This window comes from Lissotriton helveticus, chromosome 5_1 (genome assembly GCF_964261635.1).
Source record: "Lissotriton helveticus chromosome 5_1, aLisHel1.1, whole genome shotgun sequence".
In the NCBI taxonomy this organism is placed as follows: domain Eukaryota; kingdom Metazoa; phylum Chordata; class Amphibia; order Caudata; family Salamandridae; genus Lissotriton; species Lissotriton helveticus.
The window spans coordinates 523,464,506-523,489,024 of NC_136065.1; the positions used below are offsets into that span (position 1 = coordinate 523,464,506).

General features: G+C 48.4%; 1 protein-coding gene across 5 annotated transcripts in view; it reads right to left on the bottom strand.

Annotated features, from left to right (window-relative positions):
* Window positions 1–24,519, bottom strand: part of ATP13A2 (ATPase cation transporting 13A2) — an 861,654-nt gene that overhangs the window by 374,051 nt on the left and 463,084 nt on the right. For all 5 annotated transcript variants that reach the window (XM_078642867.1, XM_078642866.1, XM_078642870.1 and 2 more), the window contains one exon: window positions 10,305–10,472. In XM_078642867.1, the coding sequence (XP_078498993.1) occupies window positions 10,305–10,472 (168 nt within the window). The remainder of the gene's footprint in view (window positions 1–10,304; window positions 10,473–24,519) is intronic.

Consider the following 24,519-nt stretch of genomic DNA (forward strand, 5'->3'; position numbering starts at 1 on the left):
TAATTGGCTTACGTCCTAAACTCTCATGAACGTGCAATGGGCTCAGGGACAATTTTGTTGAAATTATCCAATATTCTATTTATTCAATTCATACGTTTAATAGATTATTTATCTGCGTAGAGGGAAACATCTCCCATACAAAATTTCTCACATTAATCGACAGATATCTAGAATAATGTAAACAATGTTAAAATCATGAAAAAAACAAAAGGAACCAATATATTTCATTCATACACATACATATCGCTCACATAATCACCAGTCTATGGTTTCAAAAAAGAGACCGCTTTTTATCAGACATCAAGGGTCTTAGTTATCACAAATGTTGATCTAAAACATAAATAGCAGTGTTCAAAATTACAGTTCTATCTTCATACATTGTGTAAGTTGGTACATCAAATCATTATATCTCCAACAGACGTCTCCACTTTTATTTTCTGAGTTCTAATCCTTTAAGTTACTCCGTATGTAAAGTATTATTTTCTTTATTGTTTCACAAATGTGGCTTAACAAATGATCATCCATAAGTGCTTCCATAAGAAGAAAAAAGTAGCTCCGAAAGTGCAAGCGGTGGAAGGACTCTGGGCAAGGAAGTGGTATTTGGGCCATGCTCCAGAGAAGGGTAGAACACAAGAAGAGGAAGTCAAACCAGCATGCTCAGACCAAAGAGGAGCAAGCATTTGAGGGTGAAGAAGTGAACCAATGGGAAACAATAGGTAGGCTCTAAGCCCTTGATAAATTAACAAAATGTCTCAGGTAAGACCTAAAAAGCGCTATGATGCATCATATTTTTTTTTTAATTGCTGGTAGGACAGCAGGGGAGGAGGCATGTCAGGAGGAGAGAGGCCATGCAACAGAGAGGGTGTATATGCCTTTCTTCCTGCCCTCCGTCCATAATAAACAAAAGTGCTAAGACAAGGCCAGCACTGGGTGCCTCATACCACTTTTTTTTTTTACTTTCAGCCAATCTGCACAGCAGCCACACTTCTGTGCAACATGGCTAAAACACTGACAAAGGCAATAGGCCACATAGACGAGACCTACCTGCTTTGCCTATGCTTGTTTCTTTTTCTGCGGGACGGGAAGATGGGAGGGGGCAAGCGGAAACAGGGTTGGATGGGACAAGTAACTCAGGGAGCCAAGGCGAACGGGGTGACGAAGGAATGCAACAATGTGGAGTTTCCAAGCAAGCACCAACGTGGGATGGGGCAGAAGTGGGCAAGTAATGTGGGAAGACGGTGTAAGCAACAACGAAGGGACACAGGAGGCAAGCAACAGGAGGGAACATGGTGGGAGTGGCAAGTAACAACAGTGACATAACGCAACCATATGGAGAGGAATGGAGAGGGGCAAGCAACAACATGGGGAGGGATGGGAAGGGACCAGGGTAGAAGGCCAGCAAAATAATGCACTCTTATGGAACGTTTCAGCTTTAAAACAAAAAGGAGTTCCAAAAGCACGAGCAGGGAAAAGACAAGTACTTGGGCCATTCTCCAGGGGAAGAAGAAACACATGAAGAGTAAGTGAAGACGACACGTGCTAACCGAAGAGAAGGAAGAAAATGAGTGACATGAGCTCAACCAATGATAACCAATGGGTGGGCTTTATGCCTACTGTAAGATAACAAAATGTCTCACAAGTGGCAGCACATGCCCTGTCTCAAGCACGACCTAAAAAGCAGTTAATTGACAGTAACATTAACAAGCATTTACAATGCAATGGTTTCGCCTTTGGAAAAGTTAGAGCTATTGGCATTGTAAATGACAAAATTTGTATTTATGTGTTGGTTTTGAAAACAGATAAATAAATGGCATTGTCATTTACATTGCCGTTAGCTTAATCTCTCGCAAATGTGAGACCTATTGTACCCTACGGACGAGCTATTACATGGACACTAGACAACACTGCCCACTTTTAAGCGTTTTCCACCCACGTCTTCCGCCCTACCTGTTGCCTCCACTCCACTTCAGTGTTGGCTCCTGCCCCACCCTGCCTCCTGCCAGCAATAAAAAAAGCGCTAAGACGTTGCCAGTGCTGACTGCATCATAGTGGGGTTTTAAAATAAGTTCAGGTATTTCTGCAGAGCAACAATACTGCTGTACAACATGGCTAAAAAAACATTGACAAAAGCAATATCTCATATAGGTGAGACCTATTGGTTTTGCCAGCCAGCGCTTGTTTAAATTTTTTTTTCTTCAAAGATACGTAATTATGCAAAAAAAACTGCAAATATATAAAAATAAAGAAGAAGTGGCCCCAGCAGCTCGACTGCTCTGTACTCGTGATAAGAAAAAATGCTGTCACTCAAAGTGCAAGAGAGCCAATGGATGGTGTGGGCTGATGCATTGCTCCAAGCTGTATGCTATTCACCCCCCTCCGTTTATTGGTCTATTCAGTATCGATCACATTTTCTTTCTGCTCACCCACACCATACTGCATGAGGTGATGGGTCGCCCACCTGAGCCATTATCTCTCTCCACGGTGAGTTTTACATAGAGTGTGCATATGCCTAAAAAGTAGTTCACTTCTGTGTAGGGCTAGAAGGAGGTCAGAGTGACTGTCACAAATACTTTGTGTGGGGTTGGTCGCAGTCTATGTCACTGTACCATTATCCGGACTGGAAGAATCTCTCAGAGACATGATTGGCAAAAACAGGCGAGTAGGCATTTTCAGTTGTGGGTAGGGTTAGGAGGAGGTCACAATACCCGTCACAAAGGCTGTGGGAGCAGGCCACAGTGACCGCTCCAAGTGCTGCCTGTGTCCCTGTACCTTTATTCAGATTCGAGGAATCTCTGAGGAACCGTGGGCGAAAGCATGCACTGTTGAAGCCCGGAGGTGATAGGGAGGGGCTTCGGGTAGAAATATTTAATTGGATCAGCATATTTGCTTTTTACATAATTAAATCAAACGTGGTTTACACTTTGTAAATCCATTAGGCATGTGTACAGTTCGAGGCAATTGGGAACAGGTTATTTGCCCAGGATCACACGAGTCAGAACCTCTTCCACCCCAATCAAACCAGTCTGCGCCAGAACTGTGCGAACATTTTGGGGTGGTACCTAGCGTTGTATTAAGGGGTTTCTCCGATTTTCACACCCTGCAGATAGTGTTTTTTTTTAAATTATTTTCTTACTTCCCAGAAAAGTTAACTGAAGTTTTAATTTTCTTCAGTCAGAATTTCAGCACTCAAAAACAATGGTTTCATACACAGTAATTAATCAGAGACGTCAACGGTGCTATTAACACGTGTTTATAAACAAAAACCTCCAGAAAGTCTAGAGGTTACTGAAAACCCTTGAAATAGCGTATATGAGTAGTCAAGTATAGCTGGAGGTACTTTGAGAAAACAAGTCAATGAACATACTCAGCTGACAAGAGGTGGGATAATGTTGTGTAACACTACAAACTAAATTAACAATCGTTATAAATTCTTTTAGACTGATTGTTCAAATTAAATAGTGAATTGCACAGTAACTTTGCACATGAAATAATTATCAGAAAATCAAATCGGTTGTTACGGAGCTCAACAGGCACGGTGCCTCCATAGGGGTTTGATGTATCAGTTTAAGAAATATGATGTTCTTAACGAGGGCTCGGACATGAGCACAAAAAGACTGCAAATCATGTCAAGGGCCCTAAATTAGACGCATATTTCACAGGAGATCAGCATTTTAGTCTGAATAGGCTTTAGGTTCAACAATAAATTGTGCGCGATTCTCTCCGTCCAAAAACAGCAAATGTTTCCTTAAAAGTAACATTATACCACATGTGCTTGAAATGCATTAATAAAAGACACCAGACTGATACGGTAAAGTTACTATGCATGTGCATTGTGCACCATTTTTGTTTGTATAAAGTTCAACAAGAAACACGTCTACATAACTACTCATGAAAATAACTGTGCTGATGGCTGACAAACATCGCTCCACGTTTCCTCGTGTGCATGCAATCTGCAACACCATCCCCCAGCCAAAGTTTAAAGTAACCATCGCAAAGCTAAAATGAATCAGTATGTACGATTAATTCGAACTAAACTCTTTATAGAATAAGGCACAATAACACAACTGTTGCGATTTTTCCATTTGCAAAAGTACAAAAAACGGCATTTTAGGAAAAACACGAATTCTAAAGCACTGCCTTGAGGAGAAAAAAAACCAGACAAACAGAATCTATGAAGCGTGTACAAAGGCGCTAACATTTGTATTTATAAAGTTGCCCATTAGAAATTGCTTCCTACCTGGGAAAGGTTTCCGTAAATCCTGTGTTTGCGGTGATGTGTATATTAAAAGAGGGAACTCCTCCCGTGGAGCTCTGCTTCCCTCACAAGCCCACAGCGATTACCGTCTTGGCCTGGAGAGGCAGAGCAAAGGTTGCACCGGGTCACAGGATCTAGGAAGAAACTAAAAGGCGCGCACCGCCGAGCTGCCAAGCCTGCTGCATCTGTGCACGCAGCCGTTCCCCGCGGACCCACGTGTGATGTAAACTAATACACTTTAATAGTCTCGGGAGAACTTGTTAAAATGTATAATTTGGCGCGACAAAGGGGGGGAAAAGACACCTCCTTTCTGCTTGCAATTACTGCATTAGTTAAAAGAGACTTTTAAAGGGGGTTATTATTTTTTTTATTTTTCCAGACACTACTTAGCATCACAATAGTTGTGGTACACATGGATAAACGGCTTGTGTTTTATAAGACTTTAAACAGTAAGCGCAAATAACTACCTAATACATTTGTTAAATTCCGGTTGAACATATTTCTTTCTCGAAAATTCCGAGAATCCGTGACCAATAGAATGCTAGCGGATAAAGCGTTAAAAGTATCTTACACATTGCAGACAGCCCGGTGAACGTTAACTAATTCCCGCAATCTACCTATTTATTTTATGTCTGATGACTAACGCCCAGAGAAGTGTATGTGCCGCCCCAAGACCTATGTATATTTAATCCGAGGCAAGGGCTGCGTTTTAAATTAACGTTATTGTGGATTTTGGAAACAAAGATTTATTAGTAGAGCGGGTATTATTATTAAGAGAGATGTCGGCAAAGCAGTGACGCTAATAAATTAGCAACATGAAGTCGTGACTTTTTAAATGTACTTCCTCCGGACAATACTGAACCGCATTGTTTTAAGGTGACACTAGCTATAACAATAAACTACAACAAATGTCTATGTTTAAATTAACCAAATGAAAATGTGTTTCAGGTAAATTCTATCTTTCCGGCCAACGCGCTGAATAACAATTAGTGACAGGAACATACCGCAGGCGCTTGAAAACAGAAACGTGGAGCATGTCGACAATTGAGTGAAACAAGCCCCGTACACGCCGCATTTCCTCACCAGTGCCATTTCCCCGAGTGATTTTTGACAAATTCAGTGTACCATTACTAAATGTAACCAGTTGCACCTTGACATTTAAACATTGAATGATACTAAATTGTGACTGCGTCTTTTTGAAGAGGAAGCTATCATTTTATTCACACATAAGGCTTTTGCACTTCACGGAACGCAAGGGTCAGATATGTAAAAGTTTTACGCCGAGCGCTACAATCTGTTTCAAAAACACACTGAGCCCAGGCACTGTAGAGTGATAACCGCCCCCATAACGCTGGCAGGGATAACGCTTTGAAGAGAATGGCAGAATAACTCAAAGATTAAAACGAACAGTATATTTGCGGCAACTCAAGCGGCTAGAAAAGACAAAGACGAACCAACTTTAATTAGCCACACCAGATGTTTGTTCGGTCGTAGAATAATATAGCCGACACTGCTCCCAAAAACAACGAGCCACTTTAGCGCACAACACACAGAAAACAAACACCGATTGTGAAGTGCAAGGCTTTTGGAAACAGAATTAAGGGACCAGAACTAACGCACTAGCCAGGAATAACAAGAAACAACGGCACAAACCTCATGGCCTCGGTAGACGCTGCTCGGAAAGCACAGCGTCCTGTAGGGATTCGGGGGCGTGATCTCCCCTTCCCATTGGCTGGAAGGTAAAATTCCAGCCAATGGGAAGAGGAGAGGGCGTGAGTTAAAAAAAGACACGGAAACGCCCCCGAATCGCGTCAAGGCGGGCCCTGAACTCAGTGACGCTTTTCTCCACCAATGGCTGGCCAGCATTTACGAGGCCAGCCAATGGAGAAGAGGGGCGTGTTCAGGCCCCCATACTACTAACAAAAGATTTCGGCTCCGCCCACCCACTGCTTACGCAGTGGGACGGTAGCCGAAACCTAAAAACTAAGCAGAGGGAGAAAAAACACATCAGCTCATGATTTCTAAAAATGAAGAAAAACGCCTGAATAAAATTGCATTAAGGTAAAAGTAACAAGCATTTACAATGCAATAGGTCTCGCAATTACATTATTTTGAGCTATTGACATTGTAAATGGCATTGCCTTTAAAAAAATAAAAAGGCATTGTTAATTACAATACTAATAGCAACACATATGGCATTGTGCGCGGTGTCCGTGACGAATCGGTGGGAAAAGAGCGGGAGACAGCGAACTTGCGAGAGATAAGTGCAGGAGATGAGAGAAGAAAGAATCAAAAAGAAAAGCGAGTAAGAGTGTGAAATGAGAAAACCACACGCCCTTTAATAAGCAGCAGAGCAGACAGAGGTGAGTGAGGCTCAACAGAACAACCCCTCGAGTCACACGCTCCATCACTCCACTACAGGGAGTTTACAAGGTACACAGAATGTATGGAATCACGTCCCACCGCCCCTCGTCTTTATCCCACTGCCATGCACAGAAGTTCATCGCTCTCCAGGCTGATGGGCACTTTGCGGTCAGCAATGCAAGCACCCAATATCAGCAGCAACGTGGCTCTGCGCAGCCCCTAGCAAGACCGCGAGAAACCATAGGAGCCCTGGGCACGTCTGCAGTCACAGACAAGGCTTTACAGTGGTCACTGGTGGCGAGCCGTGCATACACACAGGATTAAGATGCAATATTAATTTACACAGAAACAGGCTGACCAGGGAGGAACGTCCACGAAAGAGGCCACTGGAGGCAAGAAGGCAGGGCATTTCCATGATCACTGTCAAGATACACCTTATGTCTACCCTATCCGTCTGCATTATAACTGTATAACAGAAGGCACAGTTTGCAGGGTTTCAGAGCACAATCTTGTCCCTTTAAAGTCCACATTCAAACTCAGGTCAGTGTGTGAAATCTGACATAGCAAAATCAGAAAACGCTGATATTTTATGAAAAACATGGAATTCCAAACAAAGGCCGATGCGAATGCTTCTAGGCGCTTGTCTTTCCAGATCAGGGCAGTGGCAGCTTGAGTCCGGTGTAAGCAGGTGGGCACCTGACTTCTGTAAAGAAGAGGTGGTGCACCCCTCCCCCCCACTGTCCACATCTGCACTCGCTCTCCATCACTCATCACAAGCAGAAGGAGCAGGGTTCAAAGCGTACTACATATAAATGGGCAGCGCGTGGGCACAGCGCCTAGAAGTGTGGGATGAGACGCACGCATTAAAATGAGGACTGTGACAGGCACTACCCAGCCCCAGCCTAGTACACAAGGATATGTAAACACGCCGTTAACACTTGTCATGCTCTAAGCGCTAGCTGTTTAATAATGTGAACACTGTTTACATCACATGAGGCCAGGAGGTACAGCTTGCCTGTTCTGGTATTCCAGAATGAGCAACTTGTAAAGCTAAGCCGACGTGATTGCAGCTGCCAGCGTCCCCCGCAGGGGAACATCAGCAGGGCAGCCCTCTAGTGCCGACTAGTCGAAGCCACCCTCCTTGTCCCTTAGGAGGGGGAGGCTCGCTGTGGCCTCACCAGCCCCTCCCCATGGGCGGTTGCACCAGTGAGGGGAGGGGACACTTGGGGCGGGCCGGGTACTTAGGTCCCTGCTGCTTCCTGGTCAGCCTCTTTTCCGGTCGTCCTGCTGCTTGCCTGCCTCGCTGCACCCACCCTGTCCTCGTACCCAGCAGCTGGGCAGGCAGTATGCTTATTTGGTCGTTCTAATGTTTTCTTTTGTGTTGCAGGCGGAGTTACAGGGCGATCTGGAGGCAGACGGGTACAGTAAGGGTACCTCTGCGGCAGACGAGTACAGTAAGGGTACCTCTGCCTGGCACAGTAAGAGTGCCAGAGCCAAAGACCGGGAGCCGCAGGGAGGTTCCTGGAAAACCACGACCCGTTAGTCCTTGGGGCGGTTGGGGGGCCTGACCAACCGGGGGTGTTCCATACCCACTCCGCCCGGGAGTATAAGACATGATCACGTGATCCGGAAGGGGATCTACAAAGGTGCTGCACTGTCCGGGCGTCGACCCACCGTGCCGGCTGGCTCATCAGGCGGGCGGGGCAGCGAGGGGCTTCCTGCCCTGTATCACCCATAAGATAACCCACAAAATGCAATACTTTTGTTGTATGAAAAATAAACCTGCAGCAGTTCTTTTCCCATAAACAATGTGTCCAGTGTAATCATTGTATGGGCAAATGTAAAATGTGGAGTGGGGGGGGATGACGGTGTGAGCACTATGCCGCCCTGGGGCATCCTAGCACGCCGACTTTCAAGGCGGGGAGGCGGGTTCGAGTCTGGTGGGAAGCTGAAGCATATTGTCATTCTGGGCAAATCACTTCATCACTCACTACATAACAACTAGGGCCCACGACACACTGGGTACTACGCTACTTTCCAAAACTTTTAAAAAACGGTGCCCTAAAATTGACAGTCACCTCCTCTGCCCTCACCCATCTATGCTGGAGTGCTTTTTCAACGCTCTCTCTTTATACACTACCCACTTTACAGAACCACTCATCTCACCCCAGTTATTGTACGCTGGCCTCACGTGTCCATTCATTCACACATTTTCTTTTGTGCATTGTCTGGCCCGCCTCGCCTTATGTAAGGTCAGCAGGTGAATATCCCATATGTACTGCTTTGGAACTGTGCTTACAGTTTAGCTTGCCTAGCCTCACTATAGGCGCCGTTTGAGCGATGCGAAGCATGGCGTTGTTTCCCCAATACGTGCAGCCTCTCGGTAGTGCAAATTCTTGAGGTGGAACAGTCAAACGCAAAAGAGCAATAGATGAAAACACTGTCCCAAAGCGACAAATGTCCCAAACGCGACAACCTGTGTTTATTAGCTGCCTGAGACTTTTCATTTTTGAAACTTTTATGGCTGTAATTGATAAACCCCAAATACTTCATTCACCACAAGCAACTCTTGGGTCGGAGATCACACAGTGCGATGGTCACAACTGTGACAGCCAGAGGACTCAATCGACGGTGGCAAGCAGGTGGCCACGCGTGTTAACGGGCACCACATGTGCTCTCTTTAAAGGCTATAGGGGGAGAGGCGCTGTCCGCACACTGAACCAGCAGGGAGAGTTCGATCACCGGAAGAACGGCTCCCCAATCTAAAGAGCGCGGGAACAAAAACGAATACATTAGAGGATGCATTTTAAGAGGACGGGCACCAATAAAAATAGATCAAAGTAACCATCCTGCAAGAAATATTTAACGTTAGTACTGGACTCCGATATCATACCACGCCCAATGGATGTATTCTCAGTCAGTCACAAACGCTGCTTTTGAAACCTCGCGCTCCTACGTCCTGTCTACGGGAAGTGCATAGCACCGGAGATGGGCGCCAGTCAATAAAAGAGGCTGAAGGTGGGAGGGTGGGGGAGATACTCTCCCCTGCTATAGTGTCTGTCGACAGAGGCTGGGAGGGAGAGCCCTGCCCTGGGGAGAGCTGCACTCCCCGTGCCCCCTGCTCCTCCACTCTCCGTGCCTGCTTCACAGCTGTGGAGAAGAATGTTCTGATCTGTTTGTTAAAATAAACAAGCAGATAAGAAAAGTTCTTTACCACAGTTGTAAACCAGGCCACGGTGTCCAGAAGGGCTGTCCAAAAAACGGACAGGGTGGCACCCAAATACACTCCTTTCCATTGGGGAGCCAGCGTTTACCCTAAACGCTGACGCTACCCAATGAAAAGGAGGGGCGGGGCTTCCAGTACCCTTTTTCTTACAATATCTCTCGCAGGGCGTGGCAGCAGCTTTGCTGCTCCGCCCACGCCTCTGCGAGACCTAAAAAAGGAAGTAGAAATAGCAAGAGCTGGAATTTGGAGATGCTAAGGAAAACGAAAATATCTGCAATGTAACGGTTGCCTTAGTGCAGAACATTCAGGACTGCCCGAGAAGTGTAGAATTTTAAATGCACTGAACTATTTTTCCAAAGTGAAAACTCAGTCTGTTAAAGTAAGAAAATGGAAGGCTGGCTCTCGAAAAATTGCACCTATTTTACCACTCAATGTGTCCTGCACAGGACCCAAACTTACCTTAATGATGACCCACTCAGCTTGTCGCAGCGGGCAGGTGCTACACTTGCACAGCACCTCCAGTGTTGGCTTCCAGTGAAATATGAGCAGTAGGATCCCCAGGCTCAACAGAGCCCCAATGTAGCAGAGCACAACCCGCCATGTTACTTTCCGGTAACCGCTGATCTCCTAAAAGGGAGAAAAAGACAGAGAGGTTATACAGGTATCTTGTTAGTGAGAGTCAGGGAGAGGGTCATACTAAGGGAAACAAATTGGCCAGCAAATGCCATATCACAAAATCTGACAAGCACAAGTATGGGGGGGGGGAGAGATTAGATATACAGCAGAGAGAAAAGCATCATGAAAAACATTAGAGTCCAGTAGTGAAATAGCGAGGAAATATACAGAATGAAAGATGGAAAAACAGAGTGAACACAATGGAGGGAAAAGGTTAGGGCATTGGAGGGTTGGGTAAAGAGAGAAGAACAAAACAACAAAAGGAAAGGCAAAGAAGGAGAATGTCTAAGACTGAGACGGAGACAAAGCATCAGAAAAGGATATAGAGGTAGAAAGAAAACAGATGCAAGGAGAATGTCTAAGACTGAGACGGAGACAAAGCATCAGAAAAGGATATAGAGGTAGAAAGAAAACAGATGCAAAAGAATAGTGAAAGAAGTGTAGAGTAAGAAGAGAGGAAACATCAGAGGTTGAACACGAACAAGAAATAAAAAGAAATAACTTTACAAAAGGAAGATCACCAAAAATAGAGCTGGAAAGTAACTGTCACCTTAGGGCCAATAAGAAACCACAAGTAAAAAGCTCATCTTTGACACGAGAAACTAAGCAAATATGCACACGTGTCATATCCTCCTTCATGCACAACCACAACATAACCAAGCTACCTGAACAATACACCGCAAGGTTCCTGAACTGGCAGGTGAAATGAACAGTGCCGCTTAATCTGACAGCCTCTTTCAGACGAAAAATTCTATTTTACAAAAAGTATATGAACAATATACTTTTTTACAGAGTTTTATATAGTGCCAACTTGACCCGAAGGTATCAGAGCGCTTTACGTGATAGAGCACCAGTTGCGTTACAGTCGGAGACATTCATAAGGTCTCGTCTAGGCAGCGCGCATGCGCTGCCCTAGGAGATGACCTTTAGAAATTAGTCAGAGCTTTTTCAAGCACTTGTGCTTGTGCTGGCATCCACCTTGCGGGAGTGAGCAGCAGCGCACGTTAATTGAAAACAGATGGCCCATGCGCCGCTGCTCGCTCCCGCAAGGTGGATGCCAGCACAAGCACGAGTGCATGAAGCACAAGTTACTACTTGTGTAACGATATATCTGTAAGAGACATTAGTTAGTATTAGATTCCTTACCTTAGAATATCCCCAGGCGTCAGACTGGATCCGGAAACTTTTGCGTAGCAGTACCCTTGCGCGTCGGTAGGCGTCGTCTGCGGCTCCGCGTCCGTCGTCGGCGTCGTGGGCGCCGTGATGACGTCGTCGGAGTACTTAGACGCCACCTCCGCGTGCTGACGTCAGTTCTTAGACACAGCTGTTCCGCGCCAGAAACGCAGAGCTATGTTAAAAACCAACACTGGTGCCATTGAAACTAGGGCCCTGAAAGGGGACAACCCTAACCCTAGATATTGGTTCGCAGAACGGGGAGGATGGGTGGGTCGGTAAGGAATCTAATACTAACTAATGTCTCTTACAGATATATCGTTACACAAGTAGTAACTTGTGCATCTGAAAGAGACACGTTAGTATTAGATTCCTTACCTTAGAATAGATACCCCAGCAATACCAACCCCGGTGGTGGGTCTGCGAACCAATAATCACACCAGAAAGTCCTGGAGGACGGAACGGCCAAAGAAGCCATCCCTCCGGACTTGGCTGTCCAGGCAGTAGTGTCTTGCAAACGTGTGCAGCGATGCCCACGTAGCCGCCTGACAGATGTCTTATAAGGGCACACCCCTGCCCAGGGCAGTGGTAGTCGCCGTGGCTCGGGTAGAATGAGCCCGTAATCCAGCAGGTGGCTCCTTCCTAGCCAGGGAGTAGCATGCCTGGATACACAAGATGATCCACCGGGAGATGGTCCTCTTATGTACCGCTTTCCCCTTCTTAGCGCCCACGTAACCAACAAAGAGTTGGTCATCCACCCGGAACTGGCGTGTGCGATTCAAATAAAATGAGAGCGCACGTTTTGGATCCAGACGGTGGAGCCGCTCTTCCTCTTTAGAGGGATGCGGTGGCGGAAAGAAGGTAGGCAAGGTGATAGACTGCCCGATGTGGAAGGCCGTGACAACCTTGGGCAGGAAAGAAGGTTTGGTACGTAGCACCACTTTGTCCGGATGGACAGAAAGGAAAGGTGGAGTACAAGAAAGAGCCTGGAGCTCACTCACTCTCCTGGCAGAGGTGATGGCAACCAGGAAAGCAGTCTTCAAAGTCAGAAGGCGAAGAGGACAGTTGTGAAGTGGCTCAAAGGGAGCGCACATCAGAAATGTAAGAACCAGGTTCAAGTCCCACTGAGGCATCACAAACGGAACAGGAGGAAACGTGTGTGTGATGCCCTTAAGAAATCTGTTTACAATAGGGGACTTGAACAAAGAAGGCTGATCAGGTAGCCTGAGAAAGGCTGAAAGGGCAGAAAGGTATCCCTTGATAGTGCCCAGAGCAGAGCCCTGCTGGGCAAGAGAAGGAAGGAAGAGAAGAACCTCAGAAAGAGGGGCAGCAAGAGGATCCACAGCCTTTGCTGTGCACCATGCCACAAATCTGTTCCACCTGCAGGCGTATACCGACTTTGTGGAGGGACGCCTGGCTGCCAGAATGATGTTACAGACTTCAGGAGGCAAGTCAAATGGCCTCAACTGTCGCCGCTCAATCTCCAAGCATGGAGGTGGAGACTGGACAGGTTCGGGTGGAGGACCGCCCCCTGCTGCTGCGACAGAAGGTCCTCCTGAAGAGGCAGACGAACCGGGGGATCGACTGACAGACTGAGTAGCTCTGGATACCAGTACCTTCTCGCCCAGTCCGGAGCCACAAGTATGACTTGGGCCCGGTCGCGCTTGATCTTCTTCAGCACTCAGGGCAGAAGTGGTATAGGCGGAAAGGCGTACAACAGACCGCAACTCCACTCGCGACGAAAAGCGTCTCTGAGCGAGTGCCGCCTTGGAAATTCCAACACGCAGAACTGATGACATTGCGCGTTCTCTTCGGTGGCGAATAGATCTAACCAAGGCTCTCCCCATCGCTGAAAGAGGCCTTGCGCCACGTCCGAGTTCAGACGCCATTCGTGATCCATCATGCACCGACGGCTGAGCTCGTCCGCCCTGGCGTTCAGAGAACCCGCCAGGTGTTGAGCCACCAGGGTCACGCCCTGGCGTTCCAGCCATTGCCAGAGGCGCAGAGCCTCCTGGCAAAGGGTCCACGACCCCACCCCGCCCTGTTTGTTGCAGTACCACATGGCGGTGGTGTTGTCCGTGAACACCTGCACTACACTCCCCCGGACAGAGGGGAGGAATGCCTTCAGTGCTAGACGAATCGCCCGTAACTCCAACAGGTTGATGTGGAGCCGGGCCTCCGCCGGAGACCAGAGGCCTCTGATCTCCGCCTCTCCCATGTGGCCTCCCCAGCCCTGGAGGGACCCGTCCGTCACAACTACGTGCTCCGGTTGGGGAATGGAGAGGGATCTGCCGCTGACCCAATCGCGGTCCGTGAGCCACCACTGCAGCTGTCTCGCAGTGCCCTCCGAGATCAGGACGTGGTCGGACAGATTGCCCTGATGCTGGGCCCACTGAAACTTCAGGTCCCACTGCAGAGCCCGCATCCGCCACCTGGCGTGATGCACCAGAAGGATGCAGGAGGCCATCAGCCCCAGAAGCCGCAGCGTCAACCTAACCGAGACCCGGGATAACGGCTGAAAGATGGGAATCAGAGCCTGAATATCCCGGACCCGCTGTTCGGGCGGATAAACCCGAAACTGCGCCGAGTCCAGAACTGCTCCGATGAAGAGGAGCATCTGAGAGGGACACAGGTGTGACTTTGGCACATTGATGGAGAACCCCAGCTGGTGCAGGAGATCTGCCGTAGTCTGGAGGTGGCTGACGACTGTCTGGGGCGAGCCCGCCTTCAACAACCAGTCGTCGAGGTAGGGGAAGACTGAAACCCCTAACCTGCGCAGATGAGCTGCGACCACCGCCATCACCTTTGTGAACACCCGTGGGGCGCTGGTAAGGCCGAAGGGGAGCACGGTAAACTGAAAGTGCTCGTGGCCAACCGTGAACCGCAGGTAGCGCCGGTGGGCCGGCAGGACGGGGATGTGGAAATAAGCGTCCTGCAAGTCCAACGCTACCATCCAGTCTCCCGGGTCCAGGGCAGCTAGGACCTGAGCCAGTGTCAGCATCCTGAACTTCTCCTTCCGGAGGAAGCCGTTGACGTTCCGTAGATCCAAGATAGGGCGTAGGCCCCCTTTGCCCTTCTTGGGTTCCAGAAAGTAGTGGGAGTAACAACCACACCCACTTCTGGCCCAGGAACGCGCTCGATGGCCCCCTTGGCCAAGAGGGCCGTAACTTCCTCCTGCAGAAGTCGCAAATGATCCCCCAATACACGGTGGTTCTGCGGTGGCATGGCTGGAGGAGTCGCCTCGAAGGGGAGGGAGTAGCCCCTTCGGACAATTTGCAGCACCCACCTGTCCGAAGTGACAGTGCGCCAGTGGAGGTGGTGATGGCAAACCCTGCCCCCCACTGGCATCACATGGGCCTGAAAGCACGGACTAGGAGGGTTTTGAGGCGGATGCTGCGGGGGAAGGTGTGGACTGACCTCGCCGTTGACCCCTACCGCCCAGACGGCGGTTCCCACGGCCGCCACCGCGTTGGCTATTGCCCTGCGGAGCGTGGCTAGCGGCACGTGTGGGTGCACCCCTTCCGTGGCCACGAAAGGAGTGATAAGCAGCTGATTGCTGGCGCGGGGCCGAGAGGCCCAAGGACTTGGCCGTAGCCCTGGAGTCCTTAAAGCGCTCGAGCGCGCATGGTCTGCTTTGTCGCCAAAGAGGCGACGGCCATCGAACGGCATGCCCATGAGTGTGTTCTGGACATCTGCCGAAAAGTTGGCGGACCTCAGCCAGGCGTGGCGTCTGACCGCCACCGTCGTTGCCATCGCTCTGCCTAGCGAGTCGGTGGTATCCAGCCCACACCTAATGGAATACTTGGCTGCGTCCCGGCCCTCCACAAGGGCTTGGCCGAGTTTCGCCCGTACCTCCAACGGACACTCTGGCAGCACATCCGCGACCGTATCCCACAGGGAGTGGGTGTAACGGCCCAAGAGGCATGCGGTGTTGGAAGACCGCAGACCCAGACTAAGGGATGAGAATATCTTCTTTCCATACTGCTCATACCTCTTGGATTCCCTGTCCGGCGGGGCGGACGGGAATGCGGTCTGGGAATTAGAGGCCTGGATGATCAGACTCTCGGGGGTGGGGTGGGTGGACAGGAAACATGGGTCGCCCGGGGCTGGGCGGTGGCGTCTGGCCACGTTCCTATCTACGGGCGAACCCGTATGGGGCTTGGACCAAGTGCCCAGAAGAACGTCGGTCAAGGCCTCATTAAAGGGCAGCAGAGGCTCGGCCGAGCTTGACTGCGGTTTAAGGACCTCAGTGAGGAGATTAGTCCTCACGGCCGCGACGGGGAGCTCAAGGCCCAAGGCCTTGGCAGCCCTCATCAGCACCACACTATAGGTTGCCCCCTCCTCCGAAGCCACGGTAGGAGGGGAGACAAAACCAGTGTCTGGAGAGGTGTCCAGGCCACTGGCCTCCCCAAGGTCTCCTGTCCAGTCCTCATGAGACTGACACTCTCTGGTCAGAGGGTCCTCAGACCCCTCCCAGTCCTCTTCATCACCCATCCCCTGAAACTCAGGGTTCTCAACTAATGGGGCCTGTTCATAAAGGTGAAATTCACCAAACGACGTCTGGAGCGGCGCCCATCGGGCCGTCCCGACGGCTGAACAGGCACGAAGGTGGAACCGGGGACGGCGCCGCCCGAGGACGGCGCCGGAGGCGACACCTGAGGGTCCGACGCCGGGGAGGTCGTAAGATCCACCGGCGACGAACCAGATCCCGAAGGAGGTCCAGCGGCGTCCTGCGGCGCCGGGCCCGGAGGCGCCGGCGGCGCCGGAACAACTGAACCCCTCGGCCCGGGCCCGAAGGCGCCGGCGGCGTCGGGATAGTGGGGACCTGCGGCGCCGGGCCCGAAGGCGTCGGCGGCGCCGAAGCACCTGGCGGCATCGGGCCGGAGCCGCCGACCCGCTAGGGGCCCCAGACGGGTCCGCTGGGCCCGGAGGCGCCGCGGAGCCCGTTGGAGGAGAGAGTTTCCTCATGGCCATGAGGAAGCGCTCGATCTCCTCCCGCGACGCGTTCAGCTCAGGGACCGGAGGGTGTGGAGCTGCACGCGGCGCCCGCGACTCCGACGGAGCCGCGTGGGTGGTGTCACCCGAACCCCCGGCCGCATCGCGCGAGCGTCGGGGGGAGTCCGAAGAGCGATGACGCCGCTTGGACTTCTTGTGCCTCTTACCTGACGACGACTTCGACCCGGAGGAGTGCGGCCTACTCTCGGAGCTGTGTTGGCTCCGAGCCCGCGACCTGTCCCTCGACCTCCCATGGGATCGGGACCTCTCACGGCGCGGGACCGACTGCCGGAGTTCGAGGCGCCTGCGGGACCGCTCCCGCCTGGCTTTCGAAGAGAGGGCCCGGCAGTCGGAGCAGGCCTTGACGTCGTGGTCGACGCCTAGACAAGACAAACACACGCGGTGAGGATCCGTGACCGACATCAGGCGGTCGCAATCATCACAGGGCTTGAAGCCGAGCATCCCTACGGCGCCGTTCGGAGTCGAGAGACTTCGAGAACAATCAAAAGTGATCAAAAAAGTTAGTCAAAAATTGACTAGGGTTACTGCTTTTTCCAGATCTGCGCTTGCTGGCGCGGAAAAAGGAAGAACTGACGTCAGCACGCGGAGGCGGCGTCTAAGTACTCCGACGACGTCATCACGGCGCCCACGACGCCGACGACGGATGCGGAACCGCAGACGACGCCTACCGACGCGCAAGGGTACTGCTACGCAAAAGTTTTCGGATCCAGTCTGACGCCTGGGGATATTCTAAGGTAAGGAATCTAATACTAACGTGTCTCTTTCAGATAAGAGCTGTTAGCATCTTGTGACGAGGGCTCTCAACACCTCCCCTAGCACTGGAACCGCTGCAAGGCACAGAGGGCTTGATCGTGTGATGACTGCTCTCGATCCCTAGCTCCAGGATCGCTTCAAGTTTTTTAGAGATGTTATTTAAATGTTAGTCTTCCCCGGCACACATGCCCCTTGTGCTGCGTGCGGAGCTCAGCGTTTCAAGAGAACCAGCGCTGGCGTTCATGCAGGGCAGCGGATTATGGGCTCATTGCCATGATGTGGAGTTGCACACATTGTCTAAGACAGGACATAGTTTAACTCCTGATGCTGTAATCTGGGGCTGCGATTGATGCTATTTCGGGTGCCTTGCATTTCGGGTGCACCTGGCTAGCGTGCAGCTTTAAATAATTCCTGAGACATTTCCATTTTAGTTTGACCTGTTGCCAAGGGGTGTGAAAGATGTATACAAAGCCTGCCTGTGAGTCAGGGTGCTGTAGTTGGAAAGGAGGGGTGCATTTACTATGCCGCTTCCTGCGAGTATCCAGCCCAGTTTGATTCTCTGATGGACCTCAGCATCAAGAGGCCGTACCAGAAACATACAGTGCGCTAAAATAGGAAATATACTGAATTCGAAAATATACTGGCATCCGTGCACAAAACATATTAGGAATATGCTTTACTGTGTATTTCTTTCAGAATCTTCTTATAGGGCATGTCAGACCTTAGTGCCTGATCACCAAAGATCTCAAACAGCTTAGCAGCCAAAACAAGAATTTGTGGAAGTAGCTCTAAGTATATTAAGGGGGGTTGCCTTAGCAAAGACTGTGGTTGTTTGAATGTGTTCTGTGATGCCAGTGTTTACAGATTCTATTTGAGTCTTTTTATGAATGGGATTTCGAGGGGGGGATAGTAATATTCCGAATTGTATAGAATTGGCTTCTTTTTGTAAGTGTACTTGATGGGCGTGTGGAGTTTGCAAGTTTATGCCTAGGTGCACTTTTAGACTTCCTGCTTGGTTGTCCTGTGTTGGTTTGTGCAATAGTTTTAGGCTGTCCACATTAGATTCATTTGTCTATAGTGAGTTTAAATAGTTGAGCATCCTAGAGCAATCTCTCGCTCCCAGAAAGAAAGGGATATCCAGGCTATGGGCGCGATATGGTAACAGTTTACAGAAAGGATATCGCTGTGCAGGCTTCTTGCTTTAGCCCTTAGCCTGGCACCTCCAGTGAAAGTGCATTTTTAGCTGTGGAACTAAATCGCAAAAAGACTTCTTGCTTAATGTTGGGTGAGTGCGGGTATCTTACTGAAAGAATAAAGGATGTATGGAGAAACCAACATATGCTCCCACACTCGTTTGTCAGCCGAGGCCCTGGCCTGGTCTGTCTCGGAAAAACCCCTTAAGGGTAGTGGCTCACAGCAGCCTTGCTGGTGCAAGGAGGGGGTCACCCAAGGGTAAGTGATGGCTTTTCATCCTTTTAAAATAGGCTTATCTATTCATCCTCTATTCTTTCTACTTGACTATCGTTCAGCAAGGAGCACTTTTGTTACTTAGTTACTGTTTGAAGGATGTTGTTCATCTTTACTTTATTTCCCTCCACGCTACTTAGTGGCCAAGGATGGCTTTGAGTTTGGGAGGCCGCAAGGAGTGCTTTGTCTCACTTAGTTTTAGAGGACAGTGGTGTCTGAACAACACAACAGAATGTGTTACATCGAATGCATGTGCTTGACTTACAGTGGAAGAAAGTAGATCATGTAACCATTTTGATTTCATAATCAAACTCCAGGGCTTTCCCCATGCGATGCCCCTGGAATTGCATTATTTCGAATTTTTTTAGATGTAATATGTTATTGGACCTTTCTACATGTGGAATTCTATAGAGTTGGCATTTGAAGATGAGTGGTGAGATGGAAATTATTTGCGCCGGCCGGCATCTGGACACTTACTGGATTGTTCACTGTTGTTTACAGCTCAACAAGCACTTTTCTCCATAAAAAATCATGTTAATCCGACAGCTATGTTACTAAGACCCTTGCATAGTGTATGTCAGTGCTTACCAATAAAGTAATTAATGGAAGACCACTTCTCGATCGCAAGTGTGTGTGCCACATTATGCATATAAATACTTTATTCGGTGACAAGCTTTTCAGGCAGGTTTTCCATATTGTTCTAGTCCGTGGAAACATAGCCTCTCGTCAATTTATCTTGGATCCGCTTCATAGCAGTGGGTGTTAAAATCATGTTTATGAGTGTCCTGGCTTTGTTTATTTATTTTTTAGGTCAAGCTTAGCGCAGCAGTACATTACAAAGCATGTTTCTGTCCATGACACACAGGGATCGCGTTCTTGAACATCATAGGGCGTAAAATTGCGAGGCCGGATTATTAACAGGATAATGTGCTGCATGGCTAAACACTTATAAGTTCCCGGAGGCGAGACCTATTGGCTATGCCAATGCTTGTTTTTTGTTAGGCACAGGGAGAAGCCCAGAATTACAGGATGTCAAGCGACTCTGCTGAGACTCGAACCCGGTTCCCCAGCATCGAGGTCGACCACTCTAGCTGTAAGGCCACATCCTCTCCCCAGTTACTTGAAGAAGCTTTCAGACAGTCTTCTTCGTCCATCAGTCTGATGCGGAGCCATTTGCATTTCTCTTCAGCCCATTAAATCATGCACCATTAATCAATAGGTCTGCCTACATCAGCCATGAGCTAACTTCACTGTGAGTGACAGCATTCTGTCCTTTCACGAGGAGCACACCACACACAAAGGAGTCCTGTTCAGCACCAGGGACTACTAAGGCATCGTGTGATTAAAACCCCAACTTATTTTCAGCTTTAAACTTTTTTTTTATTTTTTAGATTGAGGAGGGTATTGCTGCTTCCCCACGAATAATGTTTTGCAAAAACCATGCCAACAAATAGACATTAGCCAACACCAGATCTATTGGCCTTTTCAATGCTTGTCCTACATAATGAGAGCAGATTTATACATTAACTTTTTTTCCTCCTTTCTTTTCATCTCCTTCATTTTTCAAAATGTCCCCTTTTCTTTCCCTTCCATTCTTGTTTCTCCATACATTCTTCTCCGATTCCTTTTTTTATTTATCCCTCTTCCGATCATTTCTTCCTATTTTACACTCACTCTGCCCAGCCATGGCACAATCCTGCTCCCCCTTTTCTACTCTCGGTCAAATTTAATCCCCTATTATTTTACCATGCCTTTTTCCCTTCATTTGTTTTACCCTCCATTTTCCCTTCTGCTCCTATTACATCTCTTTATGTCTATTTGTCTACACTTATTCTTATTTCTTTTCTTATACTCTTTCCATTTCTTTCTTACTCAGTATTACAAAGGAAAGCTTTTGGAAAAGGATGCCATGGGTAGTGGTGCGAGGGTACAGAGAAATTGTAGTTGTGCCAGGGCACAGAGCGCTTGCTGCTCCCTTCTGGCATGTGCGGCTAGTGGTTACCGAGGCAATGCAGTGTTACACTTTACAATCAAACGCATATTAATTAGATCGCAAAAGCTTTACCTGCTTTCCAAGCATCTGGCACTAACAGGTCTGAAAGGAAAGAGCTTTATTTTTTAACAAAGTTTAGGAAGGTAAAAGCATTATCGCAGGTGTGCTCAATGTAGGTCTAGAAAAGCAGGATCCTTACCAGATTTTGAAGATAAAGCATAATATACATTTGGATTCCATGAATTTAAGTAGAACATATTTACATAGTTGCTGGGAATGCTGAAATCCTGGCATTGGTCTGGCCCTCCTGGACATACGCTGGACACCCTTAAGGCATCCAGTATTTCTAATATCACCACCCAAAACCCTACTAATGATGCATTATTGACACCTTGTCCCAACTCTTTTTGGTTAACCTTGTTTCAGATATGCAGACTATAAACAGGTGGTGGTTTTAAACCGAAGACTGAGTTTAAGAAATATACTTAGTACAATATGTAAATGATGTGCTTAAGCCTGAAATATAGGGGTCGTTTAAACGAATCTCAGTAGACTCTGCCTTCAGTCTTGTCCCCAGAGGTCCCACATTCTTACTTCTGTGGCAATTATTTGTTCTCATCAGAAGAACCATACCAGACACCCAACATCAGTAGCACTGTCCCTAGAGTGGGGGCATCACCTGTGGGGTACTCCACTCTCTGTCCAGTAAAAAGCAGCATATCTGCACCCTGGGGAGGGAACCACAACCATGTTGTCAGAAGGAGGCCAAGCGCAACAGAGCTCCCTTTAAACACCTAATATTCTGAGCCCATTACAGCCCCATGCGGTGTGGAGTCCTTGGTTGGCTGTAACATCTACTCGTGCTGACCCATGGTGGCCATTGACCTCCTCTTAAAAGGTATCCGGCAGGCTTATTTACAGCACTTTCCTACACCACGATTTTGCATCTGGCTCTGAACATTGGTGACTACCCTCCGGCTTCCTAATGAGAAGGATTAGAAATGCTAAAAGCATGCCGCGAACTTTGAAGGGGATGTCCAACACACCAGTTACAGTTGATTACCCAACAATGGGACTACCAGATTTTATAGAACTGTAAGTGGGTGGAACAGCACCTGATCAGTTGGATCAGATTCTAGCGGCAATCAGTGAAACTTGACCCACCCTTGAGGCAAAAATAAAACACCCTGTAAACTTACTATAAGAAGATCAACAATAGCGAAGAAGCAGAGTCATAAACAATGAGGAGACACTTAAGGAACTTCTCCTGAAGACCTCTGATATGACAAAGACACTGACTGGCTTCACAGAAAGGATCATGTTTCTTGAGGGCTGTGCTGAGGAAGCCAAGGGGCAAGCCAGGAGAAACAACATTTGCATCGTAGGCTTACCTGAAAAGACCGAGAGGTTAAATCCCACACTATATGATGTAAAATGGCTCAGAAACTAGGTGTCTCAACAGGGCCTGTCGCAGATGTTCACAGAGGAGCAAGCACATCATGTCCTGACCAGGCTGCCCCTCTAGGCGCTCCACCAAGACTGACTGTTGCAAAGATCCTGATCTATCGGGCCGCAATACTATTTTTTAAAAGGCTTTAATGAGCAAATATCCTTTTTATTCATCCCCACATGGATTACATATTAGGTTAGATCAAACTTTATGCTCTGAGGCCAACCAAGCATCAATCTTTCACACAACCTACATAAGGAAAACACTGCCCAACCATTGCCTACAAGAGGTCGGCTATAATTCGGGGAGGGTACTAACGCCCATACCAACCTGAAAACTCCAGCCGCTATGGCTGGAGGACTTCATTATCATGAATCAAATAAGGGAAACAGTGAACTATTTTCGGGAGAATAAAAACACAGCATCCTCACTTTTGGCACAATAGGAAGCTTTTAAAGTAGTGTCTGTATCCATACTACCATAAGAGCTCATGGAACACCCAATTCAGAGCTCAAAGCCACAGAGAATTCCCTGTGGCCATTGAGCAGGTGAATGTTTTGGTCCCTGCTAGTACAGGCAACTTACAGAAGGCCAGGGAGAAACATGCCACAATGTTAGAACGCCTTTGGTGTCTATGTTGAGCAACCTGTATGGCAAGAAGGCATAGGGAAAGCAATAAAGGGAGTAGGCTCTTGAAGAGCCTTACCAGACCACTGCACCCATAAATACCTATACAATATATTAAAACTCCACAGGGGTTCGTCCCACAGGCTTATACCCATCCTAAACAGGGAGTATAAAATATTGAGTTAAATTATTGCTGATCGACTCTCCTCCCTACACTTATTAACAAAGACGAAAATGGTATTATTCCACAGAAAAAAAACTCCCTTAATATTAGGTCGTTTTATTATATCTTGGAGGCGTACCCTGTCATCCAGGCCAGTTCTAGACATCAATCAGGCGTTTGATACCCTTGATTGGACATGTACCAGTGAGAAGTGGCGGCCCATAATGTTGCAGCAGGGGTGATGAGGGCACACACACATGCACACACTCTATCACACACAAAACAATACTCACACCCAGCATACACACACATACACATTCACAGCATGCATAAACACACAATACATACAGATTCATACATACATACACACACAAACAAGAAGCATTATTTTTTTGAATCTTACCGTACTGCAGCGGCGATCTCGTGTGGCGAGACGAAAGTGTTGGTTTCCTGAAAGCTTTGGGTAAGGAAGGGAAGGGATGGAAGGAAGATTCCGTTGGCTCCTCTCATTGGCCGTGTCAAAGGAAAGCCAATGAGAGGAGGACCTTGTTTGCCTTGTCACAGAATGGGACGGGGTCAATGAGAGTTGCTGACCCCACCCAACTCTCTGGTGGACACTCAGCCCTGGGCACTTCAGGGCGTAAAACTGTGACGCTCCTCCTTGTCATGAAGGGGAGGCTCACAGAAGATTGTGCCGGGCTGAGAAGGTCACGCCCACCAGACTGTGAAATCATCAGCCCAGACTATTTAGACTCAGGCAGGCACCTGTGCTGTTAGCACATGTACAGCGCATGGCTGCCTGACCTGAACATGTAGAGTGTCTGTCAGGCTAACCTTCACTCAGCATGACAGACCCCTTTCCTTGCTGCATCAGGAATGAGTGGAGGGGCAGGCCCCTCTGCCCTTAATGAGGGGCCGTGGCTGCTCTTCAGAATGCTAAGAGGGTAATGCATCCCTAATCTCCGGGTGGAATGGATTAAGCTCCTTTGTCTGGGCCAATGGCTAGAGTTAAAATTGCTAGCAATATTGTCAGTCCCTAAAAAATGAGAGTGGTACAAGGCAAGGATGTCCACTCTCCCCCATTAGCATTTGCTTTCGTAATAGGAGCCTCTAGCTGTAAACCTGCGTGACCAAGGACAGTCCTGGGTCATCCCATTATTGGGCAAGGTACATGCCATGTCACTCTATGTGGCTGACATGCTTATTTATGTGCCAACCATGCCAAACCTTATCTCTTTCCCTTCAGAGAAGCAGTGGCTTAGAGTGTGATTACACTGGGTGGGAAAGTGCTTCAGTGGGTGGCTCACATATTTGGTATTTGGGGATTAATACGTACCATGGGAAGGTGGACCTCCTG